Source organism: Siniperca chuatsi, linkage group LG4 (assembly GCF_020085105.1).
Source record: "Siniperca chuatsi isolate FFG_IHB_CAS linkage group LG4, ASM2008510v1, whole genome shotgun sequence".
NCBI classification, from domain to species: Eukaryota; Metazoa; Chordata; class Actinopteri; order Centrarchiformes; family Sinipercidae; genus Siniperca; species Siniperca chuatsi.
Window position 1 is genome coordinate 26268488 of NC_058045.1, and position 18983 is coordinate 26287470.

Consider the following 18983-nt stretch of genomic DNA (forward strand, 5'->3'; position numbering starts at 1 on the left):
AGAGAAGGTGATTGGCTGCAATCTACCTTCCATCCAGGACCTGTACGCCTCCAGGACCCTCAGCCGAGCAGGAAAGACTGTGGCTGACCCCTCTCACCCTGGACACAAACTGTTTTCAGACACTCCCCTCCATCAGGACCAAAACCTCACGCCACAAAAACACTTTCTTTCCGTCTGCAGCTGGCCACATCAACAAGGCCCAAGACCCCCACGGACACTGACTCTCATATTTGCACCAAAATACTAAAGCATATTCCTTGTATGTGTAAATCTAACTGGCAATAAAGCTGATTCTGATTATGATTAACTTTCCCCTTTACAGAGAACAACCATCATTGTGAAACTCCCTGCCAGTGCTGGAAAATGAATTGTTCTCATATCCTCTTTTCCTGTCCCGATTATTAAAAGGCTTGTTCCGTAAACCAATAAGACATATGCACAAACAGCATTAAGTCCTACTGTATTTTTCTCAAATCAGTCTGGCTGAAGTAACCAAAGATCATTTAGGATTGACATTAAAAAGAAAGCTGCAGAGAGTGTAGGTGATACAGCATGCATGTGTTTTGTCTTAATGGTATAATGCAAAATTTCCAAAAGCAGAGTGTGAGAGTTTTTGATATTGTATAGTCTGTGGCTCTTGCCTCTTGCACAGATTTTAGGGTAACATGATTGAGCTGATTTGCCAGTCACAAAAGTAAGAAATATAAAGGCAAGAACAAACATATTTAAATGTTTAGTTTTGAGCTTATTTTTTCACTTTTACACAGGAACTTGTAGAGCCACAACCCCACATTTGATTTCATATATAGTCCTACCCACCTTTGCCATTTTTGCCTTCATCAGGCTACGTGGAGAATTCATTTTACTGCACTGGGGTCCCTCAAGGCTTCACTCTGGGTCCTTTACTTTTTTCTCGGTACCCTAGATTCTTGCTGTATCATCACTTTCTACGGCTTTTTTCCCGGCCTTTTTCCCTGCTATGTCAAAGATACTGAACTTAATGTCTTTCTGCTTTTACACTCAGGTTCAGGCATGCCTGAGTGTCTTCCTGACATCTCCTGTTTGATTTGTGCCCACTGTTTCAAACTCGGTCTCAACAAGAGTCAGGCATTGTTTCCCTGGAAAATTAGTAAAGTAGTCAATACTTAAAGGACCATACTGCCTGCCGAACTGGCCTACCAAAAATCTCAGCATATTACCCGACGCCACTCTGTCCTTTAAGGCCAACATTATATATGTAATTGTGTAGCAGTGTTGAAGTGGGGAATTAAATCATTGCTCTGTGGTGCAGAAAGATGTTTGCCCTCCCTTATTTTATGTGCCAACTTTTTGGGCAATTCCATCTTCAACATTTGCTATCATTGATTATTTCTTCATTTCCTGTATACAGCCCAGCTTTTTAAATATAGTCTGGTCATAGTCATGAAAGTAGTAATAGTATTTTTATTAGCTTTGTTATTAGCAGTATTATAACTACTAGTAACTATAACTGTAACTATAGAATTGCTAAGAGATGACTTGAATGCTAATAACCACAGTACAGTGATGCTCAGTGAGCTGTTCGTCTAGTATTAGAAGATATAAACATGGACAACCGCAGAGAGCCCTGGATCTGCATTCGGAAAATATCTCAGCTGAACATCTTTGCATCAATTCTGATTATTAGACTGAAAGTAGGGCTTTGCAGTAGAGACATCGTCTTCCATATGACCCTCAGACATAAACATGGGCATTCAGGAATGCTCTCACACTCACTTACTTACTCCAAACCACTTACGTTTGCAGAAATGATCCCAGACCTTGTTGGTATGGGCGGTGTGGTTAGGAGGGCCGGAGAAATGAGGCTCCATTTCTTGACTCATTGCCTCAGCATTACTATCAGCCCCGCCCTTCACTCTTGAGTCATACATAGCGTAATGTATACACAAGCATGCAGGGACTCATGCACTGTGCAGCTCTCTCTGCATGAGCTCAGTTTAGAGTTATACACAAGCACATTGCTGTAGACCTAATCTGATATTTCTCTAGCTCTCATGTACACACATACACACACACACACACACACACACACACACACATACCTTCACAAACCTAATATCTCAGTCTACATTCAAGAATGACCTCACCTCTTGAGAGTCTTGTCTCAGGTTTCATACAGAGCAGACCGACTGAATGGTCCAGCACACACACCCACACTCAGACACTCATTTTTTGTCTCTTTCATTTCTCATATTCACAATCACATTTATTGTGCACACAAATAGAGAGAGCATGCATTCGAGGAAACACTGAGGAGGTAAAATGGGCATGTACAAGGGAGGATAAAAGAGTGCAAGAGCAAGCAAGGGCACTTGACTGTGTGCCGGTGGGGGCGGGAGGTTTAAGAGGCCACGGGACCAAATTTGGAAAGTAAATCCATCACATCGGAGCAAAAGCCATTCTTTACAAACAGCCGACCTGCCAAGCTCACAGCTGTACCCAAGTCAACTCTTGTTTTTCTAAGATAATTTCACACAGGGGACCACTATGTCCTTTTAAGACATGCTGGAAGATAGTTCTTGGCCAGATTATGATCAGTGTCCTTTCCATTTGAATAACTTTCTGCATGAATAATTAGGTATGATTAAACTTTAGGCTGGACAAACACAGGACAAAATCTGTTTTCCATCCCACATGAATTTACAAACTGATTGTTTTGAGATTCAAACCACAGCTTTCTCCAACCATGTTTAAAAAGTCTAACCCTAACTGGGCCCCTAAGTGTATTTAAAAGCAGATTAAATGCTGACTTCTTTCAGAAAACATCCCAGAGTGTTTCCTTATGGCCTGGTTTATGGTTGGCCGTAGACTTGGTGTTATTTGGTGGAATCCCACAGATGGTCAAACTATCAACATACTATTTGCTCAAGATCTGTAGATATTCAGCAGCTGTCTTGCTTTGGCTCATGCTACGGTTTGCTTTACCCTAACAAACTACAGCCAACTGACGTGTTTATTCTATTATGATAAGAAGGAGTACCTGTGGATCTCACATATTTTTAATCGATTTTGGCTTGTTAAGAGTAGAATCGTTGTACTTGAACCTGCTCTACTGTCACTCTTTTGCAGATTTACAAAATTCAAATTTATTGGGTTGAACATTTAGCTGGTTCCAATTTAGAGCTGCAACTAATGACTATTTAGTTTTAGGTGACATCTTCAAATTGATTGTTTTGTTCAAGGAACAGTCCAAAACCCAAAGATATTCAATTTATAAGATATAGGCTAAAACATAGAAAAGCAACAAATCTCCACATTTGATAATCTGGGACCAGAGAATGTTTGGCATATTATATTATTATAATATTATATATTTTTATATTAACAATAGATCAAATGACTTGTGTAATGTGAAAGGAGTCACTTGCAGTATCAAACCCACAGAGAATTATCACCCGACATTACAGTTTTAGTGTCTTTCAGCTCATTGTTTTGGTTTACGGGCCAAAACAATGGTCCAGCGGTTCCGTAAACCATTGTTTTGGTTTATGGACCCCAACTGTTTTCAGCAAAAAAGCAGAAAAAGATGAACAGATGGGCTACTAGGGCTTGAGCACACACTGTAAAGATAAAGCCACTGTTTGTTACCTGGCCAGCACCAAACAGCAGACAAAGTTAGCAGCTAGCAGGTGAATGTAGTGGAGCATTTTATCAGCTAAAGAGCCAGATATTTTTCTCAGGTGATGATCAGGTTTATAAGGTGATAATATGTTAATGTTTTATTTTCAACTTGTTCTGCTCCCCCCCAAGTGGCAAAAAATAATTTATTGCTGCTTTCAAAATGAAGCTACCAACATCAAATGTAGCATCTGCAATGTGAAGTGTCTTTACTTTCACTACTTTAATACTAGGTATTAAATACCCCTGAGATTCTATTTTATGTAAGGTAAAGAGCCTCTAAAATAGAACTTAAACCATGGACACTATAATAGTATAACTATATCAGCCAACCTGAGTGGTACTAAATCATACCACCTTGTATTGGCCTAGTATTGGTTGTACATCGGTATATATCCTCTTCTGTGTTCCTTCACAGTGAAATACATTCGCGAGGTTTCTCCGCTCTTCAAGAAGCCATCCCTGGTGGCCGACCTGCCGTGGGACAGCATCCGCCCACAGTCGCCCAGTTACAGCGGCAGCGAGGACTCTGGGTCGCCCAAACACAGCAGCGCCTCCTCTTCAAAAGACAGAAAGGTCATAAGCCTGAAGATGTGCTTCATCAGCAGGAACCTTACCATGCCAGATCTGGAGAACAGGTACAGTATGAGACTCGTCGATGTTTGTGTGGATCATAGAGAGAAATAGTTGAGTATGTGGGAGTTTAGGTGTGGCCGGGTGTGTGTTTTACCGCTGGGTGTGTGAGTGCGGTTTTTTCCTGTATTTAAATTCTGTTCAATAGATTGGAATGTTTATTCTGTAAGAGAGATAATGATCATGACAAAAATGCTCGTTGTGTGTGTGGATATTAAATAGACGGTCATCCAAAAAAAGATCAAGGAATAAATATGAAAAATAGCCAGTGAGATACATGAGTGACAAAATAACATAAGCACATTGTGATAAAGAACATTGACTTTGAATTAAATCACCATTGCAAACATTGCTACAACAGGTGGGTCATATTCAATTGCCTAGTAATTACCCAGTAGCAGTAGCCATTATTTTGTGCATGTGTCTGTCATATCCTTGATTGGCACATCTGCAGCTTGAACACAGACTATTTGACTTTGGAGCTTCAACCTGAGTTGTCTCAGGTTACTTTGAAAATGTATGCAATTCGCATTAAAAATTGTACACCTTCTTCTCAGTGTGAGAACTGAGTACTGTCATACACATACTCCTGGATTCAGCACAACTTGCTAGTTGCTAATGCATGACTTTTCATGGCACAGATATAACAGATATAGGGTGAAAGAATATGGGCTAGGCTAACGGTGCTCACTGTCTCCGTGGCGACATTATACACAAAGCATGGTACAAGCATGAAACAATAGCAGTGACACAATTCATTCATGAATTTTACTATAGCTTTTTTTGGACAGAAAATCCACAAAAAATCAAACTGTCAGAACATGTACAGCACCACTCAGATGCCAAATGATGGCATTTCTAAGTAACTTCTGAAAATAATATCTGGCATAATTATCCTGTTTTTAGGCCCCAAAATAATCACTAAACTTGTCAAATTGTCATGTAAATTTGAATATGCCATAATTTTCTTTCATTGGTCAAGGACATAGGGAGTATGTATATTTCAAAGAATAAAATGTATTTTCAATTGAAATATATCCCCTCAAAAAATCATCAGTCTTACAAATGTTATTTATTTTCAGATATATTTCAATTTAAAATACAGTTTATTCTTATACTTGAAACATGCTTTTAAATATATAATTGTTCAATGTAATCTCCTTAGACAACCCACAACCTGTTTATTTGGCAACCCCAAAGCTTAGAAATTCTGACTTTAATAGTCACCTTTTGTGATCTTGATTAGTTCTTTACTATCTTTACCATGAGGTGTTTACATTACTTTGTCCCATTCAGACTGTTGGAGCTCCATTCCCCAGACGGCCAGCACACAGTTGTGCTGCGCTGTAAAGACGGCCCCACCGCCAACTCCTGGTTCACTGCCATCCACACCAACATTGCTGCCCTGCTGCCACAGACCCTGGCTCACATCAGTGCTTACCTGGGGGCCTCGTCCTCGGCCTCCACACACCCCCATCTCAAACACATCGGCTGGTTGGCTGAACAGGTATTTGTGTAGTTTTAACAGCTGCGTGCTATCTTATACAGGTGATAATCCTTTCAGTTGTTTAGGGCTTATTGCTAATCTTTAACTATTAGATTCTGTACAGCATCACAGAACAGGATAAAGACAAGAATAAAACAAATTGAGAATCTTAAAACATATTAATAATAATACAGCAAATAACTACATAAATAGACGGTAAAACAATTTGTTCAAAGAACAAAAACAGAAAAGCAATGACACTAATTATCTTTGAAGATTCCAGTATATATATACATTTCATCTCTGAGCATCCAGTACAGTAGGTCTAGCACATGCTTAGCCTAGCTTAGCACAAACAGTGGAAGCAGGGGAAAACTGCTAAACTAGCTCTGTTAAAAGTAAAGAAACATGCCTTCCAACAGCTGCAAAACTGCCTATTGTACTGTATCTTGTTAGTTGGAAAGCTGTTCAATGGTACATCCAAAACTGAGCAAATCCGGGTATTTTGCCAACCTGCAACGAGATCCAAAATACCTGGATTTGCTAAACTCCAAGGCTAACAAATCTCTTAGCAAATCTTTTATCTCTCTTCATTATTTTTTTTTTACCAGCAATGAGAAACTAACAAAACCTTTAGGTAGCAGGCTTCTCATTTTTAGCTGGCACTGACCATCGTGTTCAGTTAAAGGAACAGTTTGACATTTTGAGAAATACAAAATGAACAGCACTCTCATGTTTGTATGCTGAATGTGAAGCTAGAGCTAGCTTAACATAAAGACTTGAGACATGGGGAAACAGCTTGTCTGGCTCTGTGCAAAGGTTAAAAAATCCACCTACCAGCACCTCTAAAGCTTACAAATTAACATGTTGTATCTCGTTTGTTTAATCCGTAGGCAATGTGGTTTTATCGGGAGGTTATTTGCTGAAACTTTTTCTTGGCCGACCCAGTGACTTTGTGGAGTCTTCACTGGTTGTCTGGCTCCAGCTTTATATTTAACATACAGACAAGAAAGTGAATAAGCATATTTACCAAAACATGGAACTTTTTCTTTAAAGTGACAAATGTCGCCAGGCAGGAGCAGATTATATCTGTAGCTATTGCTGATTAATACTAATTCCACAAGTAAGTTTCTGGTTAATGTGCTCTCTCCAAGCCAGTGTCTGCACTTGATCAAAGATTGTTTGTTAGAAACACCACTGTTGCAAGGGGAGTGTTTAATTTGCAGTTCAACAAGACCAATAGAGTGGTGAGTCTTCTTTAGTGAAACAATCTAGTTTAGCGTATTATGACTGTGCTCAAACCTAGCAGTCCGTATATGAGGACAGGAGTTTTGAAATGCTGCACGTAGTTGTGCACCCAGCTTGGTCAAGAAATACTGTAGCTCCAACACAAAAATGCTCCTAAAACCAGATGTTTACATTTCTATTACCACACTTCAATGAGGAAGATAAAAAGTGTCAGTAAGGCATCTTTGGCATGGTCTGAATTTATTTTTTTAGATATGTTTCACATTAAAATTTAAAGAGATGTTTTGTTCTTGAATTATGGCACAATTCAATTCAATTTTAAGATTTGATACATATCAAGGTAATGTCATATATCCTGGAACATTTGGCCAAGATAATCACACTTTCATCAGCACTTGCTTAGGTGGTAGTATGTGCATACAGTGCATTTTCATATATAAATATATAGTTGTTATACACATGTTGCTCTCAAAAGGAAATTGTATCAGGGTTTTTTCAGCTTAGTCTGCTATAATACCTATTTTATTACTCCTACATCAGTGCTCATACCCAGATCTCAAACATATACACTGGTATTTCTGCTCTAACTTAATAACTGCAGCAGCACACAGGAAAAATGTGTTTTCTTGAATTAGCTTTAGTCCTAATTTTAAACATGTCCTTTGAAAAGTGAACCAGGGCTAGTCTCCAGGAACAAGACTGAATCGTATCTTTTCACTTTGATGAAGTGTTAATTTAAGGTCATGTTGAATGTATGGGTGCCTGGCTCTGTTTATCTTGACCCGGCTCAAACAGGAAACACCAATGGAAGTTTCCATTGCCTTACACTATTTCCTGTAGAGCCCACCTACTCACCACAGTCGCACTCACAAACACACTGTCTGGTTTAATGTCATTGCTTTTCATTGTAACTCCACCAACACTCCAGTCACTCAGCGATGACTCAGACAAACACACACCGCCCTATTTTTACCACAATGTTATCACAAATATCACTATACCTGTACTCTGTTAAACTACACCATTATCCCTGTACTCTGTCTGTTCAGTAATGTTATAATATTTTACACATAAAGTGAATAATTAGGTCTAGACATCATCAGTGAACTATGGAACTAGAACACATAGGGTTAGAGAAGAAGTGGTCGGTTGATTTACTGATTTGCAGTAAACCTAATGGTAGAATTACTGTAAATATAATTACTGTAATAAAAAATAGTACTGACATCTCCTGACTTTCTTCTTTAGGTCCAGCTGGAAGGTGGACGGCAGCAGTACAAGCCAGTGGTCATGGCACTGACGGAGAAGGACATCCTGCTGTTTGAATCGGTGCCGTGGAGCAGAGAGTCCTGGTCCATGCCTCTGCTCACACACCCACTGCTAGCCACAAGGTAAGTCTACAGACAGCAGGGTGACTCAGCCTCACGCTGCAGAATGTTCAAATCTTACCTGAATTGAAAACAGTTCACATCATGCTATGGGACAAATGAGAATCACATCAAGAAAATAGATCATTACTCCTTCACAGACTTTGCATTTTGCTCAGAAGAGTTCCCTGTCATCATAATTGTGAAATGGGTTTATCATTTCTTGCATCATGGTACAGATGTTTATATTTTTGTTAATATGCATTTGGACATTTTTGCAAGTCCACTGTTGATTCTCTGCGAGGTATCAGTAAATATTCAACAGCATATCAGCTAACTGTCAAAAGGAACTATTTCAGCAGGCTGTCAGGTCAGTACTTTCCATCTACTGTTAACATATGTTCAACTAACTGTAATTTATGGTAAGTACCTGGAAGTTTACAGTTGCTCACGTTAAAATGAAAATGAAAAAATACCAAGTTATGGTAAGGTCAGTGGTAACCTGTTCAGTGTAAGAGGAGAGGGGTTTCACGATGCAAATGTGAGTTATGTGATTTTTTTTATTCATTTTATTTATTTTTTTGGTGTGAAACTTCAGCTGGGAATCCCACCTGTAAAAAACAAAACAAAACAAAGAACAACACTAATGTCAATACCCAGTTCATCCTATTTAGGAAATGACATTAACTAGACCCGTCATTGTTGTGGGTCTGTCACTTGAGAGACCAGGATCTCTTGCCGAGAAAAGCATTTACAAGTGTGACTGCAAATACACAAGAACAACCTTTTTAAAATGTTCAAGTGAAATAAGAGAATGTAACTTCATATTTTATTTTTTTTTTTTTGGAGCTCATTCCATTCATATGTGAACAAGAGGTACAGTTAATGTTAAAATGTCCTGTGACCTGACATTGTAAGTACTGTATTTAAATGTAACCAGAGAGCAGAGGCAACTTGGCAGTTTTTGCAGTAGAGCCTTATAAATAAGTTTATTAAGGAGGACCATCCCACCTTTTCATATAAGATGCAATGGTGAGTGAGAAATGTGTCACCTGTGATGAAGCACAGCGCACTGTGATACACAGAGTCAAGAGGCTTTAAGGTGGAGGGAGAAGCATGCATGTATACAATATCACCATAATCAAGCGCAGACAGATTTGTAGACTGTACAATGGTCTTTCGACTAGCAGACGAGAAACATGATTATTTTTTTTTCTATACAAAAATCCAATTTTGACATGCAGTTTGCTTGACCGGTGTTCCACATGGATTTTAAAAGTGATCTTAAGAGGAGCTAAGCAATTTCAATTGGGAGTCTTGCCAATGCAGATTAACTATGCGAGTTGCCTTTTAGAATGTTAAATGTGTCCGTATTTTCATGTGTCTCTCCCTCCAGACTGGTTCATTCTGGCAACGCCCGGGGTTCTCCCGCTCAGGGTTCGGACCTGGTGTTCGCCACTCGGACGGGCACAGGGCGGGGCATCGAGTCCCACGTCTTCCGAGTGGAGACCCACTGGGATCTGTCTTCGTGGACGCGAGCCCTTGTGCAGGGGGCACACGCTGCCGCTGAGCTCATCAAAGAAGTCTCAATTGGTGAGCGTGGGTGTGTGTGTGCAATAGGTGATTAGTCTGGCGTAAGGTGTGGAGAGTGGTCTTCCCAAGTAGTCTTAAGGCTGAAACATGCTTCTAGGTAAACATGTACAGGGGTTGTTCAGAATCATTGCCATGGTTGTTTCTTATATACTTATATGTACAACTTATATAACGTTGTATAACAGGCATTCAAACCTCCCTCCCTATATACATCTACTTATGTATTATACTATACAATTTTGAGGTACTTGTACAGTACTTTATTTGAGTATTTTCATTTTATACTGGTTTATACTTCTACTCCACTACATTTTAGAAGAAGATATTGTACGTTTTACTCCACTACCTTTATCTGACAACTATAGCTACTATAGTTACAATAGTAAAATAGACTCAGAGGGTAAAAAAGCACAGGGGGTCATGTGGTAACGCACCTCACACGTGTCTCTTAGTCAGTGTGGATTGTTACATTAAATGGAAGCTATCTGTTTCACAAGACGGGCGAGTGACAGACGTCAAAAACACTTCAAAAAACACTTGTTATGGATTGGCCTTTAGTGAAGAGTAATCTCCACAGACAGCTGTTTAACTTATTAAAGGTATGTGTAATGACTGATGAAGGCTCCCAGTGTGGCTATGAGATTTTAAAGTCAATGAATCAATAAATAAAAACAATGCTAATTTCTTCCTGTGGAGTCTACAAAACTACTTTTGTTTAGTAAATCTCTGCTGTCAGTCAGCTTGGTGAAGACAGTCTGACCGGCCGCTGTCCCCTCAGCCCCTCAGGAGCTGCTGCTGACAGGACAGCTGATTCTGAGGACAGTGACGGCCGAGTGTTGGTCAGAGTGATGTGGATTGAACGGATTGAACGCTTCAATAGTGTTTATGCACTGCTCATGTCTCTCTTTTGATGTCGATTCCCAGTAAGAGTTTTCCTACAAAACATACGATCAGTTTATAAATATGATGCATTGCTATAGGTTTAACCACCATACAGTATATAAATTATAGTTAACTTGGCTCCACCTCAACTAGCGTCAACATTTAAATGCTGCTTACACAGTAATGCATCAGTAATTAAAATCAATAATATAATATGCAATAATATGGCACTGACAGGACAGGACAGTATGAGTACTTTTGAACTTTTTCCTGAAGGTACTTTTCTACTTTTACTTGAATAAAATTTTAACTGCAGGACATTTAATTTTACATTGTGGCGTTACTACTTTTAGCAGCTATAATCAGTATTTCTATATTTTATGTAATGTTTAAAGTAATGAACTAAACAGGCTTCTGTAATACATTACCTACCCTAGCTTTAATACTTCCACCACTGATAACATCTAACCAGAAGTTCAAGCAACCAACAGCCCAGTATCTTTAACTGGTCATACATTAAATGTATCAGACGTGAGCCAAAATGATAAAGGAAAATCATGCACTGATGTATAAAAAGATATCTATTGTTACAATTATTGTTATCGAGTTAAATCTGATAATCCTTCTTGACATTAGGCCTGTCACGATAAATGATATTAAATGAAAATTTAATATAAATGATATTATTGTCAGTATTTCATCTAGTGTTGATGTTTTTTTTTTTTGTCCACAGGAAACACTTCATTATATAGTGCAATACAGTACATCACCGCATACTATACCTCAGAAAATTCCACAGAGTTAGAGTTGATTGAGCACCTTTGGCCTGTATGAATGAATGCGTGTGTGCTTGTTTTATACACTGGTTTGTATCAGTATGCACAGGTTAGCAGCAGTGTAGTAGAGTGAGTAAGCAGACCTTTAACCAGAGGATGTGGGTTCACCTTTGTGCATGAAATCATCATGCTAACAAGTGAATGTCAAGTGGAAGTTAGTTTTCTAAAAAAAAAAAATTTACTTGCACAGATATTTTTATGTATAAAGGCCTTTAAATGCCAATATACATAAAAACTACTATTGACAAAAAAAAACTTTGACTGTGACAGGAAGCTCCTGACAGCACTGTGTGCAGCAGCTCAGAAAGAGCAGCTCTGTGTAGGAAAAGCAGAAGTGGGAGTCAGCAGAGGGGAATGTTTTCACTCTGTGCAGAACAATAGTTGGCTGCCGGAACAGCATTGGAAAGCTTCAGCTTTTTTTCTTCTTCTGCTTCCCTGTCCCGCTGCTACACAAACACACAGTTGTGCAGGAACATTCAAGCCAGTCAAGTTACAGTAATACACATGGAAATGCTTTCAGATCAAAGGACCTCACAGTTAAAGCTGCACCAGACAGGATTTCTATATAAAAGATACACTTGTCTTTGAGCTGCAGCAGAGTGGAACATCCCATTCAGTTTAATTCAGGTGCTGTAGATTAACTTTGTAAGTTATTATTTAAGAGACAAATGGTGTCACTGCTGGGACTTGTGTTAATAAAAGAAGTTAACAACATACATTATCAGACATAATCAGACATTAAGAGTCTGCTGTCAACACATGATATGACTTCAGGGTTATTTAAGTTTGTCTTTTGCCGACATGTATACACGCAGTACATATATTACTCACCCTCCACACAAATGTCACCCTGCTATTCTTAAGCTCTTTTGTCTCTCGCCCCTTTATCCAGGTTGCACGTTGAACAGACAGGATGTTCGTCTGACGCTGCATTATGAGAAGGGCTTCACTGTAACAAGGGAGCCGGCAGATCCAGCCGGGGGAGCTGTGCTGTACAGATACCCCTATGAGAAACTCAAAATGTCCGCCGACGATGGAATTCGCAACCTTTACCTTGACTTTGGGGGTCCAGAGGGAGAAATGGTAAGTTACAGTTTTTTACAATCGCTATGACAGTTTTTTCGATACATTTAACAATTTTCCTAAACTCTTAACGCACCAACACACCTAAAACACACGACTGGCAAAATGGTTAATTTCATGCTCAAAATCACACATTGTAAACTAAACCCCAAAAACTAATTTTCAAAATACAATAATAAACTAACACAATACACTATGTCTAACAAAACACTGCAAACATGTTTTAAAATCAAATTATTATTCAAAACAATAACACGTGTTCTCTTCCAACAGGAACATTTAGTCAATCATAACACAATGACAAAAAAAACACGATCATCAGCTAAAATTACAGAAACTGCATTATTTTATGTGTCAGGTCTGCCCTTATACAATAAACAGTATATTGTATTGATCATAGATTGTGTTTTGCATTGTAGTTTCTTTTGAAGCCTCCCTACATTTTTGTTTTGTTGGCTTTAGTAAATGCATGCATTTTGTTTCTTTTGCTACAGAAATTCAATACAAAAAATGAATGACCATCTCAGAGTAGCTTTATAAAATGTACAGTTAATGTAAAAAAAAAAAAATACAGACACAGAATTGCTGCAGTGAAGACTTTATTTGCAAAAGGACATTACTGCAAGATATACAAACAGAAAAAGAACCGGAATTATAATAAAAAAAACCAAAGTAATCTTCTAATCTGCCCGGTCTTCTGCATTTGGCCACATGTTCTCATCCACATCACACCTGATATCTTCTCTGGCAAGGCACCGTGGGAAGAATCTTTTAGCATGCCTTATCCACCCCTGGCAGTGATCAGCTGTGATTTATATATTTGCATAATTGCAATAAGCTGTTTCTCATTAGCAATGGAATAAAATACAGGGAATATATTTGTGTTTCAGTTCACAATATGAACAGCTGTTCACTTTGACTTTAGCCTATATAAGTTATGTTTAGAACATGATGTTATCTGTTCTGACATACAGTGTGAAAGCATTTGTAAATTTGACTGTAAAATTACATTGTTTTGGTCTTGGTTGAGCTTGTGTGTAAAAGAAGTTCAAGCATTTTAAATTGGTGTTAACTGTATGCATTTGCATTTGTATGCATCAAAGCAACAAGAAATGTGTTAATTGTATAGCCCACAAAGACGGATGTTGTGCTAACCGTGTTAAGAGTTTAGGAAACTTGTTAAATGTATTGAAAAAACTGTCATAGCGATTGTAAAAAAAACTGTAAGACAATGCGAAAGAAGTATGCTGTCACATGACTTTTCACCATTTTATACTCCTGCCAGAGCGCAGTGGGATTAGTTTGGTATTTGACACAGTCATTATAACTTTCTATTATCAATTTATCAATCAATTATTTTTTGATTAATTATTTAGTCTAAAAAATGTCAGAAAATTGTGAAATTTGTCAATCAAGTTCTTTGAGCCCGAGGTGATGTCATCAAATGACTCGCAAAGCAACAAGCAGCAAGTTGTCACAATGGAGGAGCTGGAACCAGAAAGTGTTTGGTATTTTAGCTTGATAAGTGGCTTGAATTATTAATTGAATATCACATTTTGTACTTCTTTATGAATTAATAAACTCATAGCTTTGTAATAAGTGTAACTGAGAAGCTATGCCATCTCTCAGTTATTAAGGTACACATGATTTCTTAATCTCAGCTGTATCTCAAAAGCATGATTGCAGCTTTTGCAAAATAAACCACAAATTGACTCAGAAGGTTTATGTTTCCTCTAACCTCATACTTTGGTGATGTGCAACTAAAAATTTGTTCCACTGACTCTCATACTAATACTGTGTCAGATTTGGAAGCAAACAATATTAGATGCAGCAACTTAGCCATAACTTTAGCATTTAGCGAATTGGTACCTTTGCATTGAAGAGCTTGATTTCCACCGTCTCTGGCAGTCGGGAAGATTGAAACGGAGCTCTTCACACCACGTTGTGATGTCGCTGAGAAGTATAGTAAAGTGACTGTACATATAATTTTGTATATTTACTTTATTGTAACAGAGTTTAACTGGATTTAGTGTTATGTTACTAATTAGGTACAGATGATAACAAAGAAATTAGAGATGAACAGATTTCAGATGTAAGCTAATATACTGTAAATTATCTGCATTTCAGCAAATGCAAGGAGGTCAGATATCTCAGTATGGATTATTAGAACCTAGTTTTACCCTTTTTTATAACCTTATGTCTCTTTTCCTGACTTCCTCCCTCCTCCTCCAGGTATTTGACCTGCACTCAGGTCCAAAGCCGGTGGTGTTTGTCCTCCACTCCTTCCTGTCAGCCAAGCTCACTCGTATGGGCCTGCTGACGTGAAACAACCAACAATATCAGCGTGGACGAGAGGACGGGTCCAGGCACAGCGAGGAGTGGGAAGACGCTCCCAAAACGCTGATACTGGGGGTTGATTTTTTTATTTTTTTATTTTATTTTGTTCCAATTTCTCCATTCACAACTGAAGTTAGGCCTGAGGTGGCGCTGCAGGGAAGATTTAGCCCATGAGTCGTATTGTTGATTGTCTCAAAAATGTGCCTTGTCTTCCAACTTGTCCTCGGCCTCTTGTAATCATTTGAATTGCAAAGTCAGGTAAAAGGAAGTGGCACTTTGCTTGAAGTCATGAAGTGTTAGGAGACGGTTACAAAACGCAAAAAATAGCTAAATAGTCTCATAACATTCTGTGTGATAATGTATTTAATGTCATCATGATTTACAAAAAAAAAGCTAAGATGCTGTGATGTGCTTATGAGATTCCATTTCCAGTGCACTTCAAGCAAAGTGTTACTGAAATATACTAAAGAAAGGAAGGATTTTTTTAGACAATTAATACACAGCCAAGCACAGATTGGTAAATGCTCCCTGTTTTTACTATATGCCTATCATTCCATAACAGCCTTCCAATGGATCTTTATAATGTATTTGTTTGTCTTTGTGTCGAACATGTGAGTGAAAGAAGATTGTGTGAATGAAGAAAGGTCTGCGTGTTGGTGTGTGTTTGTGTCTCTATAATACGCTTCTGTTGGCTTGATAGTGTGCCTGCTGTCTGACAGACTCACCTTTTAGCACGTTATCCCGAAACTACTGTTGTAATCAGGATTGCCAACTGTGCCTTTTTACATGTAGTCATAGACACTCTTTGTAATGTTTCCTTTTTTATTTCACACAATAAGAGAATTTTAAGCTTTCGACATGCACAAGCAATAGTATTACTCTTATAGTGTAAACCATGTTACTTTGTTTTACGTCGTTTGTTTTTGTAAGTGTATATGATAGCATGATTTCCTGACTTTGAACTCTGTATCAGATGATGGTATAGGACATGACCGTGTGTTACCTCCCCTTCTTGACCTACACTACCACGTTGTCGCCGTCTCAATGCCGCTATCATCGCATTCCACTTATTAGAGATTACTCGTCTCTTGTTACCATTCCTACAGCAGCATTTCTCTGGCTAAAGACTGTTTAACAGGCTCGTTTCAAGGTGGGCCATCACATGACAGAGGTACCAATGTATTTTGATAATCCGAACTGTAACGGTCAAAGACGTCTCACCTCCTATGAACCCCTGCAGTAGAGAAGTTACTGTACTCTTAATGTCTTTTAGCTTATTACAGTCTTTTCCTTCCATTTTAGGCCTGTGAAAGTTTACTCAAGGTCCACTTACTAGCTTTCTTTTGAGGCTTTCAGCAGCCAATCCATGGTCTTTGCTCAGTTGTCATGGAGATGGCTCGGCTGTCATCATGTGACCTAAGTATGGAACTTAACTCACATGATAATAGGTGTTCGTATATTAGGGGAGATGGTCGCCCCTGGTTGCTGCTGCCGGCCGTCCACTGACTCCTGGTCGATGACCTTTGACCCCTTCCCAGTTGGTGCTGTGAAAAAAGAATTTCATTTAGAAATGAGCCAACTGAGGAGGAAAAAAGTTCTTTGCTGAGTATGAGCAATAAAACACATTTAGAGATTTACTCCTACCTACAGTGAAGTGTAGGAGTAACCTTTAAGATCAGCTCTCACTTGATCACATGATTGATCACATATATGCACAGAGCAGGAATAGCCAATCAAAGACAAGAATTCATTTTACATCTGCCGTATTGATCAGTCTTTTACAAAAATTCTTAACTCAGTGATTAGAGTATGTTATTCTGTAAAAACATGTAATTTTAATTTAAATGTTCATTTGATTTGTGTGAAAACATTGATATGTCCAGTAGCAATTAACATGTGACATTTTACATATTTTAAATATTTATAATATATAAAAAGTGATGAAATAACAGGAATTGTTGAATCTCAACTAATAAGCTGTTGAAATGTCTCTGAAAGAAACTCTCTGTAGGCGGACTATCCAAATAAAGCGTTACCTGACATTCTGCTGCTGGTAGTTGAGGTACATTAGAGAAAACAGATAGTAAGGAAAATTTAGTACCACGCAACATAAATGCCAGCAATATTCTTGCTTTCACACCCCTGAGAAAAAAAGAAATCTTAAATCAAATGCAAATAGTAGGCTATAGGTACTCTATTCTGATTGATAGATGTCGCTAATGTATTATTCATCATGACCAATGATGTAACTCATTCCAAAAAAAAAAGTGTTTTCTCAGCTCTGTTTCGGTTCTGCTGCCGTCTAGAATCCACTCTTATATTAGTATTTTTATTGTATTTTTAAGTTTGCAATTAGGAGTAAAAGTGTTTTCTTTCACCAAAATGTCACTTTTAGCAGTTTGATCAGTTCGGCCATGGTGTTGACAGACAGCTGATGTTGTCTGTTTCCAGTGTTCATTCAGTCCTTGCTGTTTTAACGATGTAGTGCCAGTGAGGTCACGTGATGACAACTGAGCAAACGCCATCCACCGATGGAGACCATGAGATGCAGTTGAAAGCTCTGGAAAAAGCTAGTAAATGGTCTGAGAGTTAAGGTTATTTTTCATGTGCCTAAGAAACTAAAATCCCATTGCAGATCTTATGATTTCTGTCAATAGTAAATACCATCAACACAACAGCTATTTGTTTATCTATTTCACAATCAGCTTTAGGTACAATACCCCTAAATTAGGGTCGATTTTTTTTTTTTTGGCATTAAAATCGAGGTGAGTTGAAGTCAGCTAAACTAATTTCAGTCTTCCCTTCAGTTCATCTGTTCAGTTCAGTGCCTGCATTAAGACGTGACTGGTTAATGAGTTCAACGTGACTAACTAACACATTTTCATAACCTTCAGTTGGTTCGTGGCACATGTTGCTAAAGTGACCCTTCAGCTTAGCTTCTGTGTTCTTTTGGAGCTCAAACAATGTAGCATTGTGTCCAGTGACCGTGCAACACAGGAAAAAAGGGTCGTCCTTCTGTCCTCAGATAAGGAACAAAATGTCCAGTATGAATGACCTCTATTCTGTGTTGGGCTATGATGTCCTTGTGATGGCTGGATGGCTATATAGCTCTTTTTCAAGGTATCGTTAATAACTGGCAGTGTTAAAGGAGAAGCAGACTTTGCTTCCCGTAAAACATGTGTATGTGGGAGGTTTGAGTTATATTTAGCCTGACAGTCTGCAACATTTGAAGCAATAGTGAAGTGTTGCACTCCGTCATCCTTCTTTTTCACCACATTTTCCATTTTGTGTTAATCATGTTTCTCTAACCCGCTGCACAGATCTCATTGTCTGAAGTAAGTCAACCTTCAACAAGCTACAGGCCGTCCCTCTTTGAGCTTGATGCACTAACCTATCAAACTCCTTTAAATCTGTGAATGTACACCCCCCTCTCTTCTTCCAGATGATTATTTGTCATCTCCTTTCTCTTTCTGTTCTGAAATTGTGGCTGTCCTGTCTATGCAAAGCAATGCTTCAAAGAAGGGGTTTTTGAACCAAAGGTAATATCTGTGGCAGCTTGCGTCCAACACAATCATTGAACTGTCACGAGAGGATAAAGTGCTGCTGCAACAACCTGTCATATGCAAAGTATTTTAGACTTCCAAGATACGGTATACAATGTATAATAGCAATGTAGTAATCTCAAATGTAAATACCTACCAATAAAACAAATTACAAATTACATAGATTGATGTGTGGTTTGTTGTGAAGATTTAGGCTTAAGGATTTGTAATCTAGACAATTCATTTTATTTTACGTATTTCCTGTCTCACCATGGGCATGTGTCTTTTTCAAATATGAGTGCAATACTGCCAACAATGT

The 18983-nt window shown here is 38.4% G+C and overlaps 1 protein-coding gene across 1 annotated transcript in view; it reads left to right on the forward strand.

Moving 5' to 3' along the window:
• sntb2 (syntrophin, beta 2) overlaps positions 1-18843 on the forward strand; it is a 34082-nt gene extending 15239 nt beyond the window's left edge. The window contains exons 2-7 of the mRNA XM_044194343.1: positions 4076-4295; positions 5587-5797; positions 8273-8415; positions 9788-9984; positions 12595-12785; positions 15018-18843. Coding sequence (XP_044050278.1) covers positions 4076-4295; positions 5587-5797; positions 8273-8415; positions 9788-9984; positions 12595-12785; positions 15018-15110 — 1055 coding nt within the window. The 3' untranslated portion in view covers positions 15111-18843. The remainder of the gene's footprint in view (positions 1-4075; positions 4296-5586; positions 5798-8272; positions 8416-9787; positions 9985-12594; positions 12786-15017) is intronic.
• Positions 18844-18983: the final 140 nt, after the last annotated feature.